The following is a 17,937-nucleotide window of genomic DNA, read 5'->3' as shown; positions in this document are numbered from 1 at the left end:
GCGGCGGAGTTATCAGCGGCTTATACATGTACGTTTCCAGTTTAAAAACAAAAATGTAGGTGCGGCTTATAGTAAGGTGCACTCTACAGTCCTGAAAATTAAGTAATTTGATATAAAGTGTAGAAATTAATCCTCTACAATAATTTTATCCTCAGTTACACATGACTCTAAGCGAACTCTGGCAAACACAGGAGACCCGGAAGAGCGTGCTGCAGCCATGTTTGATAATGGCCACAGCCTTTTGGAATCAATTTTGAAAAATTAGAAACATTGAAATCAGATTTTAAAGAAAGAAATTGTTTTATTTTGCTTGATTTTGTTATTTTGTAATTATGTTATGTTAATTATTTTCATTTTGATATTTAAAATACCAACATTTCTTCATTTTGGTCCGTCTGTTGATGTAAATGTTAAATATTAAATGATGTTTTGATCAGTCACTCAGTACTTGAGTAGCCTTTTTACCAAATACTTTCTTACTCTTGAGTAATTTCTTGAACGGATACTTTTTACTTTTACTCTGGTTAAATTTGTTGAAGTAGTGCTACTCTTACAAAATAAACAAAAGGCAATGAACAAAGAGAAAGCTGGTAAGATGGAGTTCTGAAAAACCAGAGTCAGATGTTATTTGTGGTAGAATAATTTACTTTTACTGCTTTAAATCTGGTCTGTATTCTGTTTATTTGCATTGTTATACATTGTGTGATTCATGCAGCATGTCCTGAATCTCTTTCCATCCTTTCCTGTTGCAGGTTGTGGTTCAGGGCAGCGCCAGCAGCAGAGATGTGACAATAATTTCTCTGAATAAGCCAGAAAACATTGTGGAGCAGAACATTCCAGATTTAGAGGAGTACGTTCATGAATTAAGTTCTGTTTATTTTCTGATTTATTTCATTTCTATTGTCATGTCACAGATTTGTTTTCTCTCAGGGCTTTAGGTAAAGCACTGGGCTGGACGGTGAACATAATCCAGGTTTCAAGCTCTGGTGGAGAAGAAAGCCGAACGCTGAGGGAATCGGTCAAGACTCTGGTCAGCTTCGTCACTTTCGATGGCGATAAAGTTGTTAAACCTCAGGAAGTCACAAAGTAAGAGTTTAATTTTTGACTCAAACACAGGATTTTTTGAAACATAGTGAATGTGATCTAAGAATGCAATGTAACACTCTAACCTTAGATTTTAAAGGTGACCTATTATGTTTCCTTGAACAGGACAGGATAAGTCTATGGGCTAATCAAGATTCACATTCAAAAATACTTTATTGATACTTTAATACTTTATTGAAGAGGATTTTATGAAGAATCCTTCTTTTCATGATCATCTCCAGAGGTTCCTGTTCCTCCTGAAATCAACAATCATCACCTTTGTTTTCTTCTCATTCAAGATGAGATGATTGTTCCGACACCACGACACAAAGCGGTTGGCCAGCTCTCTGTACTCGGCCTCTTGTCCATCTCTGATACACCCAATGTCTGCAGAGTCGTCTGAGTATTTCTGTAGATGACAGAAGTCGGTCTTGTGCTGGAAATCTGAAGCATAGAGGGTGAAAAGGGTGAGAGTACAGAGCCCTGTGGTGCTCCTGTGTTGCTGACCACCTGGTTAGACACTCAGTCCTTCAGTCTCACAAACTTTGGTCTGTTTGTCAGGTAGTTATAGATCCATTGTTGAGGATCAGGCTGAATTGTGTTAAATGCAATGGAGAAATCACAGAACATGATCCTCACAGTGCTGCCTGCTTTGTCCAGATGACTCTGGGTTTGTTGAAGCAGGTGTATGATGGCATCATCAACTCCAACTCCATGGCGATAAGCAAACTGCAGGGGGTGTTGATATGTGCTTGTCTGCTTATTCAGGTGGGCCAACATCAGTCTCTCCAGGACATTCATGATGAGGGATGTCAGGGCAACAGGTCTATAGCCGTTGATGACTGATGTGTCAGTGTTCTTTGGTACTGGAACCAGGCAGGATGCCTTCCACAACAGTGGACCCTTCTCTCGGTCAGGCTAATGTTGAAGAGGTGTTGCAATCCCACAGAGCTGCTCTGCACAGGCCTTCAGGACTCCAGAGCTGACACCATCTGGACCTGCAGCCTTGTTCCGGTTCAGTCTCTCCAGCTGCTTCTTCACCTGCCTTTAGGGTACAGAAAAGTGGGAGGTGGAGGCAAAGGGAGCAGCAGCAACTCCTGACTTGGTTGAAGACAAACTTGTGGAAGCAGAAGAGTCCATGACTGAGGTGGAAGATCTGATGTCTGAGGTCTGACAGGAAAGCTGTGGGTCAGAGGAAGGTGGGATGTCTTTATGGCTGGGGACAGGAGAGAGTGATGATGAGCTTGTTCCTGAGCTGAACCTGTTGAAGAAGATGTTCAGCTCATTTGCTCTGTCCTCCTTTTGCTTGAAGCCTGTAATCTTATTCATCTGATCACACACCTCCGACATTGTTCCCCTGCAGTTTGTTCTCCAGCTTCTTCCTGTACTTCTCCTCACCGTAATCTGGACTTTGAGCTGTTTCTCTACACTCCTCAATAACTCAGTCTTGTTTAAAAGTTCCTTTATGTCACTGGTGATCCAGGTTTGTTATTTGGGAAGCATCTCACTGTTCTGGTGGGGATGGTGCCGTCCACACAGAAGTTTATATAGTAGTCACACACTAAGTCATGATACTGATGTCATCTTCATGTGGCTGGCAGAGAGTAGTCCAATCAGTGGCTTCAAAACAAGCCTGGAGGGCCTCTTCTGCTCCCTGTGAACAGCCATTTCCTAACAGGTAGTCTCTTCACCAGGGGTTTGTATTCAGAGCAGAGAACAACTAAATTATGGTCTGATTTCCCTAAAGGAGTTCTTGGTTTGGAGACATATTGACATTTACTTTGACATTAGCATAAAACAAATTCAAAGTATTGTTTACCTGGGTGGAGCAGCTGGCAAACTGGTGAAACGTTGCCAGTGTTGAAGAAAGTGAGGCATGATTAACATCACCAGATATTGTCACAAGTGCATTACGGTTTTGTGTCTGATCTTAGCTTGGGTTTGTTGAAGCAGGTGTATGATGGCATCTTCTACTCTTCTTCTCTCTCTCCTCTTTGCTCCTGCTCTTCATCACCTCCTTTTCAGCTCCTACAGGATTTCAGGCTTGAGCTGTGGTCTTATTTCAGCTTTTCTGATGTTAATCAGCTGCTCTCTGCTGTAAACTCCCCTGTTGCTATGGTTACGCATCATAACAGAACAGCAAAATCAGTCCAACCACACAGCATCCAAAACAAGAAGGAACGGTTGTCCAAAAAAAGCTACTTTCCTCCAAAACGGCCAGAATGAACAGAACAATGACAAAAAATCAACTTATCCACTTAAATTTTCTAGAAGTTTTTATTTTTATTGGTAATTTTAACATTTTTATGGTCAAAATTGCTGAATTTACACATGTTGACATACATGAAAGAAGACCAGGGTGAGGCAGTGCATCACCTTTGCATAATCATTTCAGCTCATTTGCATAATCATGATGTAGCCATAAAACGGTGCATTCCTTAATGAGCTCAAAACAGAACTGGTCAGGTGAAATCTGAATATCTGAGAATGATTTTATGTATCAAACAAGAAGAAATGAGCATGTCTTGTATAGCCCACAGACCTATAGCAGGAAGCATGAAACTGGACCTATAAGTGTTTGGGCTGTTTGTAGAAAAAATAGACTCAACTGAGAGTATAAAACATGCAAGATGTAAATTTGCATAATAGATCCCTTTAAAGTTTTAACTTGTCCGTTTGATTTTCCAGGAAACTGCAGAGCCAGTCTGAAGAGGTGAGAGCGGAGCTGGACAAGGTGTTGGGGAACGATGTTCAGTTTGGAGTGGAGACGGGAAAAGATCCTCCAGGCATCAGCTCAGGCCAGACTGCAGGCATCGTTGTGGGAGTTTTGGTTGGCCTGGTTTTAGTGGGACTGGCTGGTTTTGTAGTTACCAGGTGAGCCTCAGACAACTTTGAGTTTCAGACTTTTCAAACTCTGAAATGTTCAAGTTTTTCAAGACATTAGTGTGTGTGTGTGTGTGTGTGTGTGTGTGTGTGTGTGTGTGTGTGTGTGTGTGTGTGTGTGTGCGTTTGTTTGTAATACGTTGTGGGGATGATTTTCCTGACATATACTACGTTGTGGGGACTAATCGCTCCTCGTGGGGACCGGAGCCTGGTCCCCACGAGGGGAAACCCTGTTTTTGGGTCAGGGGTCAGAGTTAGGACTAAGGTATGAATTGAGTTTTGGTTAGGGTTAGGGTTAGGTATGTGATGGTTAGGGTTAGGAAAAGGGTAAAGGTCAGGTTTAGGCTGTAGAAATGAATGGAAGTCAATGGAAAGTCCCCACAAAGATAGCAAAACAAACGTGTGTGTGTGTGTGTATAATGACCCTAATACAGCGTCATAAATACCAGTAATAAAACCAAAACTGTAAAAATATATCTGCAGAAGGTGTTAATTTGTTCTTCCGGTTAATCATGAGAGTAATCGCTATAATAATTAATTAACTGTTAGTTGCAGCCCAACATTAAGCTTTCCTCAGTTTGCATCACGTTTCAAAAGTTTAATTTTTGTTTTCATAAACTTTCATAAATGCATCAATCATGTAGCATCATAGTTATTACATACACCTGCTGAGAGAGCAGCAGTGGTCACTATAAGTGTCATGATTTGTGGTAGTATAGGGTGAGGGTAAACTCAGTCTCCCAACATTTTGAGATCAATCTCAGAAATTTTGCATAAAAAACGTGGAAATTTCTGTTTGAAATGTTGAATATTTTCAACTTTTCCCTGTTTTTTCTATCTGCTCTAATACACTGTTGTGTTATAGGAACAGGTGTTGTGAATTAGCTATGGCTATTAACACTGTGATGAAAGCACTAGATGTTCTTGATCTATATTTATTATTATTAAATAAACAACAAAATAAAATAAAAAATCTAGTTTTCAACTGAGCTGTTTTGTTGCATTTCAGGAAAATATTACAACAAAACGAAGCGCTAAGAAGATCCACAGAATTGAAAGGGAAGGCAGGACAGACACAGCGGAGACACTCCATAGAATTTATGGGAAACGTAGGTGCCATCTTTGAAATGTTTAAATGAAATATTTGATCAATGCGAGCATTTAAACGGGAGGCTAATCATTTTTTGTGTTGCAGTTTAATGAAGATTCGAGATCAGGGGACAATTCCATGTTTGCTGAGACGACTGCCTGATGAGGACGGGACATCAAACCAAGCCTGGAAGATCAAGGACACAGTACTACCTTTATGCACTAGATTAATAATCTATTTTATTTTTATTTGACCTTTGTGACTTTAAAATATTCTTCAAGCACATCAGAGTTTGTCTCTAGTTAAATTTCAGAGTGAAGATTTCCCAACATGAACTGGATCCCATTTATTAATTACTGACTGTATAAATCTACTTAATGAAAGTTTTATTAGAAACTTTATCAAACTAAATCACATTTATCTCTACAAACCTCCCTGACGTCACTTGGAAAGTTAATAATTAGGAACAAATCAAGTTATGGCTTCATTTCAGACTATTATAATGAGCCGATCTCTAACTCACCAGATAATTCATGTAATAACCTGATGAACTGGAACGTGGATCAGTCATCTATCAGCAAACAGGTTTGGGACAGAACCTAAATCTACTCAATGTCTATAAATAGCCGTCTTAGAAAACTACAATTTAAATGGCCAGTTAATGTGTATGTTACAACTTGTGCATTTAAATAACATCCCAGATCTTTGCATGAACTGTAATTCTAATACTCTGCATGTGGGAATAGAGACCAAATCTGCCTTCAATCACCTGAAGAACATCTCCAGGATCAGAGGACGGATGTCTCAGTGAGATCTAGAGAAACTCATCCATGAGTTTATCTTTAGTCGCATTGATTACTGCATTAGTTTCCTCACAGCTCTGACTAACAAATCAGTCCTCCAGCTGCAGCTGATCCAGATGCTGCTGCTGGAGTTCTGACTAAAACCAGGAAGTTAGAGAACATCACCCAGTTCTAAAGTTCCTACACTGGCTTCCTGGAGCTCAGAGACTTTAAAATACTGATGTTAGTTTATAAATCACTGAACGGTTCAGCACCACAACACATTAGATATCTGCTGTTGTCATAGCAACCAGCCAGAACCTCTTCTGGTTCTGCTCTGCATCCCAGAACCAGAACCAAACAAGGAGAAGCAGCATTCAGCTTCTATGCACCACAAATCTGGAACAAACATCCAGAAAACTGAAAAACCAAAACACTGAGCTCCTTTAAATCCAGACTAAAACCTGTTTATAGTTACTTTTGAACCATAATCAATGAAATATTGATCAGAATATTATACTTTTTTGTGTCTTAGAGTCTTTTATAAAGGCTCCAATACTGACTGTTCTGTGACTTAGTTAGTATTATATTTTCTTGATGTGTTGGAACCTGCTGGATGTTTGATAATGTTCAGTTACCCTGATGTTCAAGAAGTTTTTATTCTTATTTTAGGTTATTCAACTTTTTGTTTTGTTTTTTGTTTTTGTCTCTGATTTGAGAGGTAACACTTCTCAAAGTGTTACACAAAAGGTAACACTTTATTTGAAGGGGGTTGAATAAGACTGTCATGACACTGTCATAAACATGACAAAACACCTGTCATGAACATCAATAAGCCTTCATGAATATTTATGACTGTTGTCATAAATATTCATGAAGGCTTATTCATGTTCATGACAGGTGTTATGTCAGTCTTATTCAACCCCCTTCAAATAAAGTGTTACTGAGAATTATTACTGTCGTGTAGTTATTATAAAATATATAAGAGTTTAGATTGGTACAGGATTGTATTAGTATATAAAAAAAAACATCTTATATTTATAGAAGTTCAACTTGAGATAAAAGTTCTGAGCTTTGATAAAAACGTGGATATTTACTCATGACCAAATGTTTGGAGACAGAAAGAAATGTAATTATTTTTATAAAGCAGTTTTATTCCTGCTTCTCAAAACTGAAGCAGTAAGTGCTTCAGTTTTGAGATCTTTGTCAGATTATTCTATGGTGTAAATAAGTTCAGTAAATCACTTTTTATAGCTTTAAAAGGATTTTATAAAGGATCAGATTAGGAGAGTTATGCTAAAGAACAGAAAATGTAACAATGGAAACAGTTTTATAGATGTTTTGTGAACATTTTGTTTCCAAAGATGTGACGACATGAACAACCTGTAAATTAAGTAATTTGTTAATACCAAGTTGTGACTCTTTGCTTGTAAATGCCTCCACTGACCTTTGAAAATGTTGATGCAAATGTTTCCTGCTGCAGAAGCCGACTGATATTTCAGCCGTCCCTCTTCTGGGCGTTTTTGTTGTATAAAATATGAACAAATAAATTATTCCTGAGAACTGAGTCCTGGGTTTTCCTCTCTGCTCCTCTCCCTGCTTGTTCTGCTTTATTGGATCCTTTCTTTGCACATCCTCCGAATCTACAAATTATGGATTAATTTGTAGATTAATTTAAACACTGGTTAACTGGTCTCTCAATGCAATTGTTCAAATTTTCTCAACAAGAAGGCTGGGCTCAGGCGAGCCCTCTTGGATTCACCCTGGATTTATTAATGACAGGATTTCTGCTGTTTGGAGTTTGCTGAAAATGTGTTGTATAAATAAAATTATCTTTTCCTTTATGCATGTTAATCAACAGCTGCAGCTTTACTGTCTTTCATCAGTCAAGTTCAGGTTCATTTCAAAACTTTTCCCAATGAATTCAAGAGAAAAATAGCTGAAAAAATGTTCACACCTGTAAACTAATATTTTGTTGAAGCATCTTTCATTCAGTTTTAATCCTGTTTGTGAAACTTAAATTGAGCTTTTCATGTTGGCCGTTTTATTTTTTAATTGCAGATAATCAAGTGTTGAGTAAAGGAATGTTATTTAATTGAAGTTTAGCCTATAAAATGTTTATCTTCTTATTGAAAAGGAAATTAGAGTATTTATTATTGGCATCTCTGTGTTTCTAATGTGGTATAAAATGAAAACCCTGAAGAATTCACCACATTTTTTCATCAAATTAATCAATTTGGTATAAAAAATAATTTGTTGTAGCCCTTTATAAATATATTTACTTATTAAAAAATGAAATGTCTTCATCTGGTTCTTGGCTCAGTCTTGATGTTTGACCTCTGAACTCCCAGCGCTGCTGTTTTCTCCATGTGGGCTGAAGCTCTGAAACACGATGGATCTGGAAGAGAAAATGTTTGTTAGCCTCATGATTTATTCATAAACAGTTTGTTTGAATCTTCTTTCCCCAAGTTTGACAACCTGTTGACTAAAAAACATTTCACACTACTGACAGCAAAATCTGACCAACTTTTTACATTTTTAACCTTTCAGACCAAGTTGAATCCATTTTGGGCCCCGTTTTTTTTTTTTTTTTTTTTGCAATATAAGATATCTATCTACCTTGATATTGGATGGTGATCATTTTAGGCCACAGCCAGAATTCATGAGTTTGATGTTGGTCAACATTTGTAAGCAAATAAAGAATTTATCTTGCATAACGCAGAATTCTCAAAATGTGCAGGAATTAAAATGTTCCTGCACAAATATTAAAACAATGAAAAGAGCTCAAAGGAAGTGATATATTCAGCGATGTGTTAAACAAATGTAGGAAAAAAAAGACTGAATTTAAAATCAAATTCTTTTCTAGAAAAAAAAAAACATTTCTGATATCCAAACTTCAGATTTTGAGATTAATCTCAGAAATGTAAGATAAAACCTGGACATTTTTCTAAGTTCAATGTCGAAAATTTGCAAGAAAAAACTTTTGCAAGTTTTGAGCTACAAAATCTGGAAATTTTGGGATTTGGATTTAATCTCAAAATTTCTGATTTTTCTTTTCCTCACAAATATTCAACTTTTTGAGCTCATAAGTTTCCTTGCTTTCGCAATTTCTGAGCTTAGATTTTTTTAGCAGAAATGTTATTTTCCCATCTACAACGGGCCTAAAACGCCGTCAGACATGAAGTTAAAATGCAGCTGCAGTAATAAAAATATTTTGAACCATTACCTGCTCCAACCTTCTGATCCGACTCCAAACGGTTCAGTCTGAATTTTTACAGAAAAAACAAAAGTCCAGATGAATGTCAGCTCATAATTCTTCATATTAAAACTGTTTTTATTAATTTATTCTCTAATAAAATAAAATCAGAGAAGATCAGAACACAGCAGAAGAAGCAAAATAAAACAGCTTGTGGAATGTACTTCAGTAAAAGAAAATAAAAGCTCCAGCTGGTCCAACATGGGGGCTTTATTTCCACCACAGTCAAATAAAGCACCGCTTTCATATATTTATATATATATAGATATATAGATATATATATATAAAGATATCTATATATACTTTGATAGTTTTTCATATACACCTTCAGGCAATAACTAGAATGGATTCTTTACAGAATCAAGTTTCTTGTGGTTCTCTTAATTTACAGGTAAACTTAGTTTCTGGATATTTAAACCACAGAAAAAAGTCAAGGCAACTTTCCTTTTGCCTCATTCATCAAGTACAAAACTGGCACAGAGGACGACCATTTTTATACACAGTAAAAATGCAATAAAATTAAATCACAGAGACGAAAGTCGTGTAAACCTTTCCCCGTTACAGCAAACCTAAAATAAAATCACTTTCCGAAACAAATTGGATTCAGTATAAAACTCGCACAAAAACTAAACCTTTTTTTGTTGTTTTTGTTGTTTGCCCTTTGAGGAAAATGTGCTGCAGCTTGTCCAACGCGTTCCGATCTGCATGTGGCGTCCATTTTATCATCCGACAGAAGGCAACGAAACAGCAGAAGAAGAAGAAAAAGGAGGAGAAGAAGAAAGCGATGCACGATGCACTCCGAGTGGCTTCGGGTTGATGACATCATGAGGATGGCGTCGCTTTGACAGACAGTTTGGTAACTATGGCGATGGTGGCCTCTACCGTCCTGTGCAGCATGTCCAGCATGTCGGGCGGCGGGGCGCCGCCGCTCAGGATGACCTGGGAGGTGCCGGCGCCGTCGGACCCGTCCCCGACCAACCCGATGGCGGACGGCGAGGTGGCGTCCTCCGGGAGCGTCGGAGCGGAACCGCTAACGTTAGCCGCCGCCGAATCCTTCGCCTCCCCGTCGGAGGGAGCCGGCGGCGGCGGCTCCGCTCTTCGCCGCTCCTCTTCCCGCTCTTCGGCGGCGCCGCCCGGCTGCGGCGCCTCGGGCTCCTCCACCTGGACGAACCCGTCGCCTGCGTCCTGCAGCAGCGAGGAGGAAGAGGAGGAGGAGAACGAGGAGGACGACGAAGAGGACACCTCCATCTTCTCCTCCTTCAGAGCGGAGTCCATGTTCCGGGAAGTGGCCGGCGTCGGTTCTGGAGACGGAGGGTCCTGCTCGGTGCCGGGATCGATGAGGGACGACGAGTCGCGCGTTTCCGTGTCGGAGGTGCTGGCGGGCGTCAGCGCCTCCTGCTGGTCGGGCTTCGGGTCGCCGCAGACGGGGAGCACCGAGGAAGAGGAGGAAGTCGCCATGCAGAGCGGCGCGGCTGCGTCCGCAGCTCTGTCGTCGTCGCTGCTCACCCTGCGGCGCTTCACCGGCGTCGCTCCTTCGTCCTCGGCTGAAAACGGGAAACAGATTAACGACCGGAACCGGTCCGAATCGGGTCGGGCCGAGACGAAGGTTCTGTACCTTTGGACTTGAGGTCCTTGGCCTCCAGCTCCAGAGAGCTGCGCTGCTGCAGACAGAGGCGGCAGCGACCCAGCAGCTCCTGCAGGGCCGGGCACAGGGCGGCATCGATGCTCGGGGGCGGCTGGATGGAGAGCAGCAACACCAACGACCTCAAATCCTGAAATACCACAGAAGAAGAAGATTAGGAGGATTTAAGGACAAGAAGACCCAAGGGAAGGAGGAAGTAAGGATTGAAGAAATGGAGGGAGGGAGGGAGGAAGGAAGGAAGGAAAGGGAGGATGGAGGGAGCAACAGAAGGAACTTTTCTCTTTCCTCTTCCTGTTTTTATCATCCATCCAGTGAAACACTGAGGTCAGAATCCAGACATCTCAAGGTCGTTCAGTGACCCTGACGTCGCATCTTCCCTCTGGCTGTGGCTCCGTGTGTGTGTGTGTGTGTGTGTGTGTGTGTGTGTGTTCCTACAGCGTTCAGCAGGCTGCTGGTCTTGTTCAGCTCCACGCGGTGCAGCGCCAGCTCCGGCTGCAGGTTGCTCTGCTCCGTCAGCAGGTTGGTCACTAAAACGCTGATCAGGTTGGAGCAGCTGGGCCCGGACAGCACCTGGATCTACACACGCACAGATCATCACGTCAGAACGGCCAGACTCCCGGCAGCGCCGCCACTGTCGCCATGGAAACTGCTGCCGGGCCGCACCTTGGGCAGGAAGCAGGTGAGGAAGGAGTAGACCACGCTGTTGTTGAGGAACGTCCTCTCGTCCATCAGGATGCATTTGACGTATTCGCTGAAGGCCGGGTCTTCACACAGCAGCTTCACACAGGTTTTAGCCAAAACAGACTGAAAATAAACAGGAAGATGAATTCATTCTTTACTGTCTGGACGATAAAAGCTTTTCATATCAGTCGATTGATAATTATTGATTAATTTTTGTTTTAAATATCTGGATTGTGCTGCCAAACTGGTCAGATTTTACTCTGTAACTGTTCCTGTGGAAGTTACTGAACAGGTTGTTGCTAGGTAACCAAATGTTACTCAACAGGTTGTTGCTAGGTAACCAAATGTTACTCAACAGGTTGTTGCTAGGTAACCAAAGAGTGAGTGAGTTAGTTGATTCCACCAAACTTGCTTAAAGTCTTTCCTCTGCCTACATTTCCCAGAATGCTCTGCAGTTCTGGACCAGAGTTGAGTGAATATTCTAAATATTGAATATTCTATCAGATGTATTGATAATAATCACGTATCTATCGAGATATATATTGTTATTGATTTATTGTCCAGCCCTAAGACCAACTTCACAGCAAACACAAATTGGAATAATAAAAAAAACTAAAAACAACTCCAGTTAGCAAATATTTATTTTAGAGTAAAACCAGGGACGCACCGCTCCACCCGTTTCACCTATTCTGATATCTGAGGTTTTGTATCGGCTGATACCGATCCGATACTCAAAAACTGGGCTGAATTGACTTGAAACGTTTCTATTTAAATTTTTTTTTTTTTTTTCACAGATTATTCAGATTTTTAAACCGTCATTTTGAAGTTCTTTTTGCACATTTTATAATCGTTTTATTCATCTTTGGTAGGTTCCTGCTTCAGATCCTTCCTCAAATAAAACTTTTAGTAAAATATCGCACTGATCCACTTTTTTAACTTTTGATACCGATACAGTTATCTGATGTTTGGCATCAGATACTGATACCGATCCGATACAGAAAATCAGCGCTGAATTGTCTTAACATGTTTCTTTTTTTAACACAGACATAAATGTTCTGAATCACAAATTTATTTTATAACGTTGCTGCAGCACGGCACACTTAAATACACCAATACTTTCAAAAGCTTGGTGAAACGTAAAGCTTATTTTACTTCCAAATGAAAAAACAACACAGTTTTAATTTGTTCAGCCAATGTAAAATAAACAATACAGGTTTTGTTTGAATTTTACCGTCTCTATCAACCTTTTCTAAAGCGATAATATGGAAACCCGGCTGGTGCGAGCTGCTCAGAGTACCTGTGACTGGCAGAGCTCTGTCCACAGTTTGGGGAAGAGAGCGAGATGAAGAGGGAGTCCTTCATACGCGATCAGGACGCCTGAGGGGGACAAAGAACCAGAGTTGAGACAAATTCAGGAGCATTTCTGCCAGCACTGCTGTTGTCACTGATTACTTAGTTTGACGAGCGTCTCGGTGAACTTCTCGCAGTTGATGGCGACGCGACACAGGAGGTGAATGAACTGATGGTAGGACAGGAAGTAATCCAGCAGCATCCGGTCGTAAACCTCGTCTTTCCCCTGAAAGAGACGCAGATCGACACCAACGTCCTGAACAGATCGGACCCGGAGCGGGCCATCGGCAGGATGGGGAGGTTCCCGACGGCCAGCAGGTGGATTATGGTTTTTATTTAAAAACCAATAAATAAAGCGCTAGTATGATAATAATGAATTATCATACATGTATGTAATTAGTTATTAAACTGGCTTTTCACCAATTAATTTTACTTTCTTCCCCCCTTAATTAAAATTAAATCGTACTCTATTACATCAGCCTGTCCTGGAAATTAGCATTTGCTCCTATAACCTGCTATAACTTCTCTTTTTAAAAGGTTAATTAAATGTGTAAATAAACAATATATATAAAAACCCAGAACTGTTGTAGGCTTGTCACAATAACACATTTTACTGGGTGATAAAATGTCCCAGAGGTTATTGTGATAAATGATAATATTGTTTTTTCCAGACCAATATAAAGTATCATTATAATAATACAAGAGCATCTTCTCAAAGAACAAACTTTAAATTCTAACATTTACCACTGGACGACATTTTAAGAGCCAAAATCTACAAACAAAACGGCAACAAATAAAACTAATTATGAAGTTTCTGTAAACAAAATTATGAGTAAAAAAAAGGAAGCTAGTTGAGACCAAAAGCAGCAAACTGAAGACTTTTATCATCCAGTTTTTGGTAGAAAGAAAGAAAAATTATTGACTTTGTTTTAATTTATCGGCCGATTAATTTATTGCTTATTGCGACAGGCCTACAGCACTGTACTGAATTTGAGTGAGACAGACATGGAGGTACCTTGCTGCTCTCCACCAACGACGGCAGCAGACACATGTTGAGTTCTGGTCTGGGAGGCCGGATGTTGTTTTTGGCTCCCATCAGCTTGATGTTCTCCCTGCAGGGCAGGTAGGGGCCAAACGACACTGCAAACAGGAGCAGAAGGTAATTACTGTTGGCTTATTATCAACCAAAAACAACCTGTGGGGAAAGTTGCTCACTGGGGATGTTGCTGTGGTGGTAGGTGCAGTGGTTGTGCTGCAGGAACGGCACCAGGGTGTGCAGGAAGTCATGAGGACTCAGCAGCACCAGCTCCTTCAGCACATCTGAAACAAACACAGCAACGCATGACGTTACAGAACCTCCCCACAGTCAGAGCGGACGGAGATAAAAGATGAAACTACCGAGGCAGGCGTTCCGCAGCTCAGGAGGGCTGTACGAGTTGAGCAGAGTCAGCAGCTTGTGTGCGAAGTCGATCCTCTCCTGCCACTGGATCAGAGCCTGCTTCACATCTGAGGAGGAAAGAGAGAAACCTGCTGTGAACATCGAGTATCTCTGAAACATTCATCAGTGGGTCGACTGCAGATGGCTGATAAACACTGCATGAAGGAGAAAACAAATATTTACATCCATGACGGCATTTGCTCAGTCACCTGTTCTTATTCATTTTTTAACAACATTTCCACTGTTATTAACCTTCTGTTTGTCTGAACTGTAAATACTCTCTTTTTAAACATTCAATGTACGTTTTTGGAAAAGTCATCCATGCAGCCCCTGGATCACAACTCCAATATTTTTATTTGTAATAACTGCACAGCATTCTCTATTAGTCTTATTTTGATATTATTATTATTTGTATTTTTTTTTATCTAGTCCTGTTGCAATAAGCAATAATTTAACTGCATAATAAATTAAAACGAGCTTGATCATTTCCATTTGCATTATTTATTGTTTTTTCTTGCGTCTCTCTTTCTACCAAAGACTGGACAAGGAAAAGCTTCGGTCTGGTGACTCTCTGTTGATGGACATTTTTGTTCACAGAGACTTTAGTATGCATTTTATTTGTCATTTCTGTTATTTTGCTTATTTTGGACATTTATAAGGTCTTCCAGATGCGGTGCTAAATATTCATTAGATGTTTGAAAACATGTTCTTAAATTATTATAGTATTATTTACTTGAAAATAGTCTCACAGGAATAATATTATCGTTCAACGCAATAATTTCTGACATCATTTATTGTCCAGTAAAAATGTGTTATCGTCACAGGCCTACTATTATTGTCTAATTTTTTATATATTGTTTTTAGCACTTTAAAATCTCTTGTGTGAGCCTTTATGCCGCACCTTCACGTTACACCTGAATTTCCCTCTAAGTTTTCTGGATTTTTTGGGTGCGCCCACATTTTGAACCTCATCTCTGTAGCTTCACTTTGTTTTTAAACCCATGTCCAGAGGAGAGGCGGTCTGACCTTTGCGCTGCAGGAACGGCCGGGTGGATTTGAGGACGGACAGAAAGATGGAGAGCAGCTCCACCAGGTCTCCGGTGACGTGGCACGCCGTGGCCTCGTGGTACATCATGTGCAGCGTGTTGAAGGACTGAAGGGACACAAGAGGAGAACAAAACAATTAACATTTTAACTGTTGCTTTCCTGTTAAAGCAATTAGATTAAGTCTTATTAATGTTTAGGGTAAACATGATTAATCAGATTAATCGTTATTAATCGATGATTGAAATAGCAGTCAACTAATTTAGTAATCAATTAATTGTTAACTTGAGTATATAGGCTCTAAATAAGGCCATTAGCTCAGAGTGTAAAACACTCATAGCAGTAATTAAGCCAAAACTGTGCAAAAAATATATATGCATTTGATTAAAAACCCTTTTTCTATAAATATATTCTACCCAAGTCAGTAAAAGAATAAATAAATAAAATTTATGAGGAACCTTTTATAATGCAATTATGAATCAGATAATCATTAAAAAGCAGACTGGCTCTTCACTGTGTTGATGGAACGTCGAGCAGAAACGACTGAGCTTTTCACGTGTTGATATTAGAAGTTAGTTTTTTTAGCTGCATCCTTTGCTACGAATCAAGCATTCACTAACGGAATAACATGTTACAGCATTTATCCAATAAAACATTAATTTTCTCATTTAAATATTTACTTATGTGCATATTTTAATGTTTTTTTTTTAGTATTGTATGACGATATTAAAAACAATGTACAGCAGGGTAAATTATAAACTTGCAGAATGTGCCTTTTTTTTATCTGATTGTCAGAATAATTGATTACTAAATTATTGTTAGTTGTAGCTCTAAAACACTGATACCATGAAAACATGCAGACTGTCAACAGGTGACAGGTGATCCTACCTCGGTCATGAGGATGAGGCCTCTGTTGAACACAACCAGCAGTCGGTCCTCGTCGTTCTCCAGCAGAACTCTGAAGGCACTGGGGGAGAGAGGAAACGGGTCAGAGGGTGAGTTTCCTCCATCTGTGTGTGTGTGTGTGTGTGTGTGCGCGCGCAGACCTGATGAGGGTGGTCCAGCAGGAGCGTCCATCCAGGCATCGCAGGTAGCAGCTGATGGTGGTTTTCTTAAACTGCTTGATGTCGTCCAGCTCCTCCTCCTTCATGTCGACGCGCTGAGCCACAAACAGCTGCATCAAGTTGAACAGCTCCTCCACCGCCTGCAGGGGGCGACAACAATCAGCAGAGATCCACTTTCCCTCCATGCTTCCATCATCGCATTATGTCTCAAAGGACCCGATGATGTTAGGTAAGTTATCGTCCGCTAGTATGTCGGCTACGGAACAGCAGGGAAAACTCAAAGAAAAAGTAACAGGCAATTTAATGGTGGACGAGAAAATTAAATTTTCCAAACAGTGAATGCAGCAAAGAAGAGAGAGAATTTAGTTTTTTTTTTAATAAAGTCATAATATTACAAGAAGATTAAAACGAGATAAAGATGTGATACAAGAATAAAGTCGGAAGATCCTGAGAGTAGTTGGACTAATAAAATAAAATGTAATAATATGCAAATATCTGCAATAGTACAAGATTAAAGTCCAATCAATACAAAAGTAGTCGTAGTGATACAAGAAACTGTAAATAATTATAAAGTCAAAACAATACAAGATTAAAGTTGTAATATGATAATAAAGTTGTAATAATACAAGTTTGAAGTCGAAATAATTCAAGATTAAAGTTGAAATAATATGAGAAGTTGTAATGTTACGAGAATAAATTTGCAAAGTTGGAATATAATGAGAATAGAGTCGAAACAACATGAGTATAAAGTCATAGTGCTACCAGAAGAAAGTTGTAAAATTATAATAAAGCGTCATGATACGAGAATAAAGTCGTAAAATTACGAAAATAAGTCAAAATGTGAGATAATATGATATATTGCAAAATAATATATCATATTATTACCAGAATAAAGTCGTAATATTATGAGTATTTAGTATTAATTTTCTGAGAACTCCTCCATGAAAAAGGAGATCAGCATCAAAATATCATCATTGCAGGACTTTGAAAGGATCTACTCTGAAGAAAGAACCACAGAGTTTCCCTGCTGGTCTCATCAGAACTAAAATCAGAAAGTCAAATCTATAAAAACTGAAGTTATTGGCTCCTCCGTCTCCTCACCCCTGGATACTGGCTGGCGTGCGGCGTCAGGTTCTTGAAGGCCCACTGGATGTTCTGGTGCGACGCCAGCTGGCGGGTGAAGGCGGGCGATTGCTCGCAGCACATCCGCAGGATGCCGTAGTAGGCGGGCAGCATGCCCCGGTTGAACAGCACCACCTCCTGGTCGTCGTGATCCGCCAGGATGTAGTTGAAGGCGATGTTCTTGGTCACCACGGGGTTCTGCACCACCAGCCTGACGTTCTCGGGACAATCCACACACACGTTGTACCAGAAGGACAGCAGCGCCTGCTTGTTGTGGTTAGTGGCGATGGCCGGCTCCGACAGCTTCGGCTGGAAAATAAAAAAAAACAAAACATGAGGCCAAAACTGGTGGCAGCACAGGTTTATGTGCAAATCATAAACTAGGGCTGCAGCTAAATATTATTCTGACACTGAGCTAAAACTATGCAACCCGAGTTCTGTGTGCAACATATTTACAGAAAAAGTTTATTTTTTTCATCTTGAATGGAAAATTATAATTTGT

General features: G+C 40.0%; 2 protein-coding genes across 2 annotated transcripts in view; one reads left to right on the top strand and one right to left on the bottom strand.

Moving 5' to 3' along the window:
* The window catches only part of LOC106951702 (protocadherin beta-1-like), a 10,889-nt gene extending 6,916 nt beyond the window's left edge, over positions 1 to 3,973 (top strand). Inside the window, exons 4-6 of the mRNA XM_015039377.1 lie at positions 753 to 850; positions 931 to 1,086; positions 3,772 to 3,973. Coding sequence (XP_014894863.1) covers positions 753 to 850; positions 931 to 1,086; positions 3,772 to 3,961 — 444 coding nt within the window. The 3' untranslated portion in view covers positions 3,962 to 3,973. The remainder of the gene's footprint in view (positions 1 to 752; positions 851 to 930; positions 1,087 to 3,771) is intronic.
* A 5,943-nt stretch (positions 3,974 to 9,916) lies between these two features.
* LOC106951710 (ubiquitin carboxyl-terminal hydrolase 34-like) overlaps positions 9,917 to 17,937 on the bottom strand; it is a 52,051-nt gene continuing 44,030 nt past the window's right edge. The window contains exons 62-74 of the mRNA XM_015039382.1: positions 17,415 to 17,744; positions 16,296 to 16,453; positions 16,138 to 16,216; positions 15,232 to 15,358; positions 14,166 to 14,273; positions 13,983 to 14,087; positions 13,783 to 13,907; positions 12,870 to 12,993; positions 12,715 to 12,794; positions 11,400 to 11,540; positions 11,172 to 11,312; positions 10,710 to 10,866; positions 9,917 to 10,638 (exon numbers count right to left, since the gene is read on the bottom strand). Of these exons, the coding sequence (XP_014894868.1) occupies positions 9,917 to 10,638; positions 10,710 to 10,866; positions 11,172 to 11,312; positions 11,400 to 11,540; positions 12,715 to 12,794; positions 12,870 to 12,993; positions 13,783 to 13,907; positions 13,983 to 14,087; positions 14,166 to 14,273; positions 15,232 to 15,358; positions 16,138 to 16,216; positions 16,296 to 16,453; positions 17,415 to 17,744 (2,397 nt within the window). The remainder of the gene's footprint in view (positions 10,639 to 10,709; positions 10,867 to 11,171; positions 11,313 to 11,399; positions 11,541 to 12,714; positions 12,795 to 12,869; positions 12,994 to 13,782; positions 13,908 to 13,982; positions 14,088 to 14,165; positions 14,274 to 15,231; positions 15,359 to 16,137; positions 16,217 to 16,295; positions 16,454 to 17,414; positions 17,745 to 17,937) is intronic.

This window comes from Poecilia latipinna, unplaced genomic scaffold, assembly GCF_001443285.1.
Source record: "Poecilia latipinna isolate Pla-1442-1.1 unplaced genomic scaffold, P_latipinna-1.0 Scaffold469, whole genome shotgun sequence".
Lineage (NCBI taxonomy): Eukaryota > Metazoa > Chordata > Actinopteri > Cyprinodontiformes > Poeciliidae > Poecilia > Poecilia latipinna.
The sequence above is the reverse complement of the archived record's forward strand: the minus strand, read 5'-3'. Positions and strand labels throughout refer to the sequence as shown.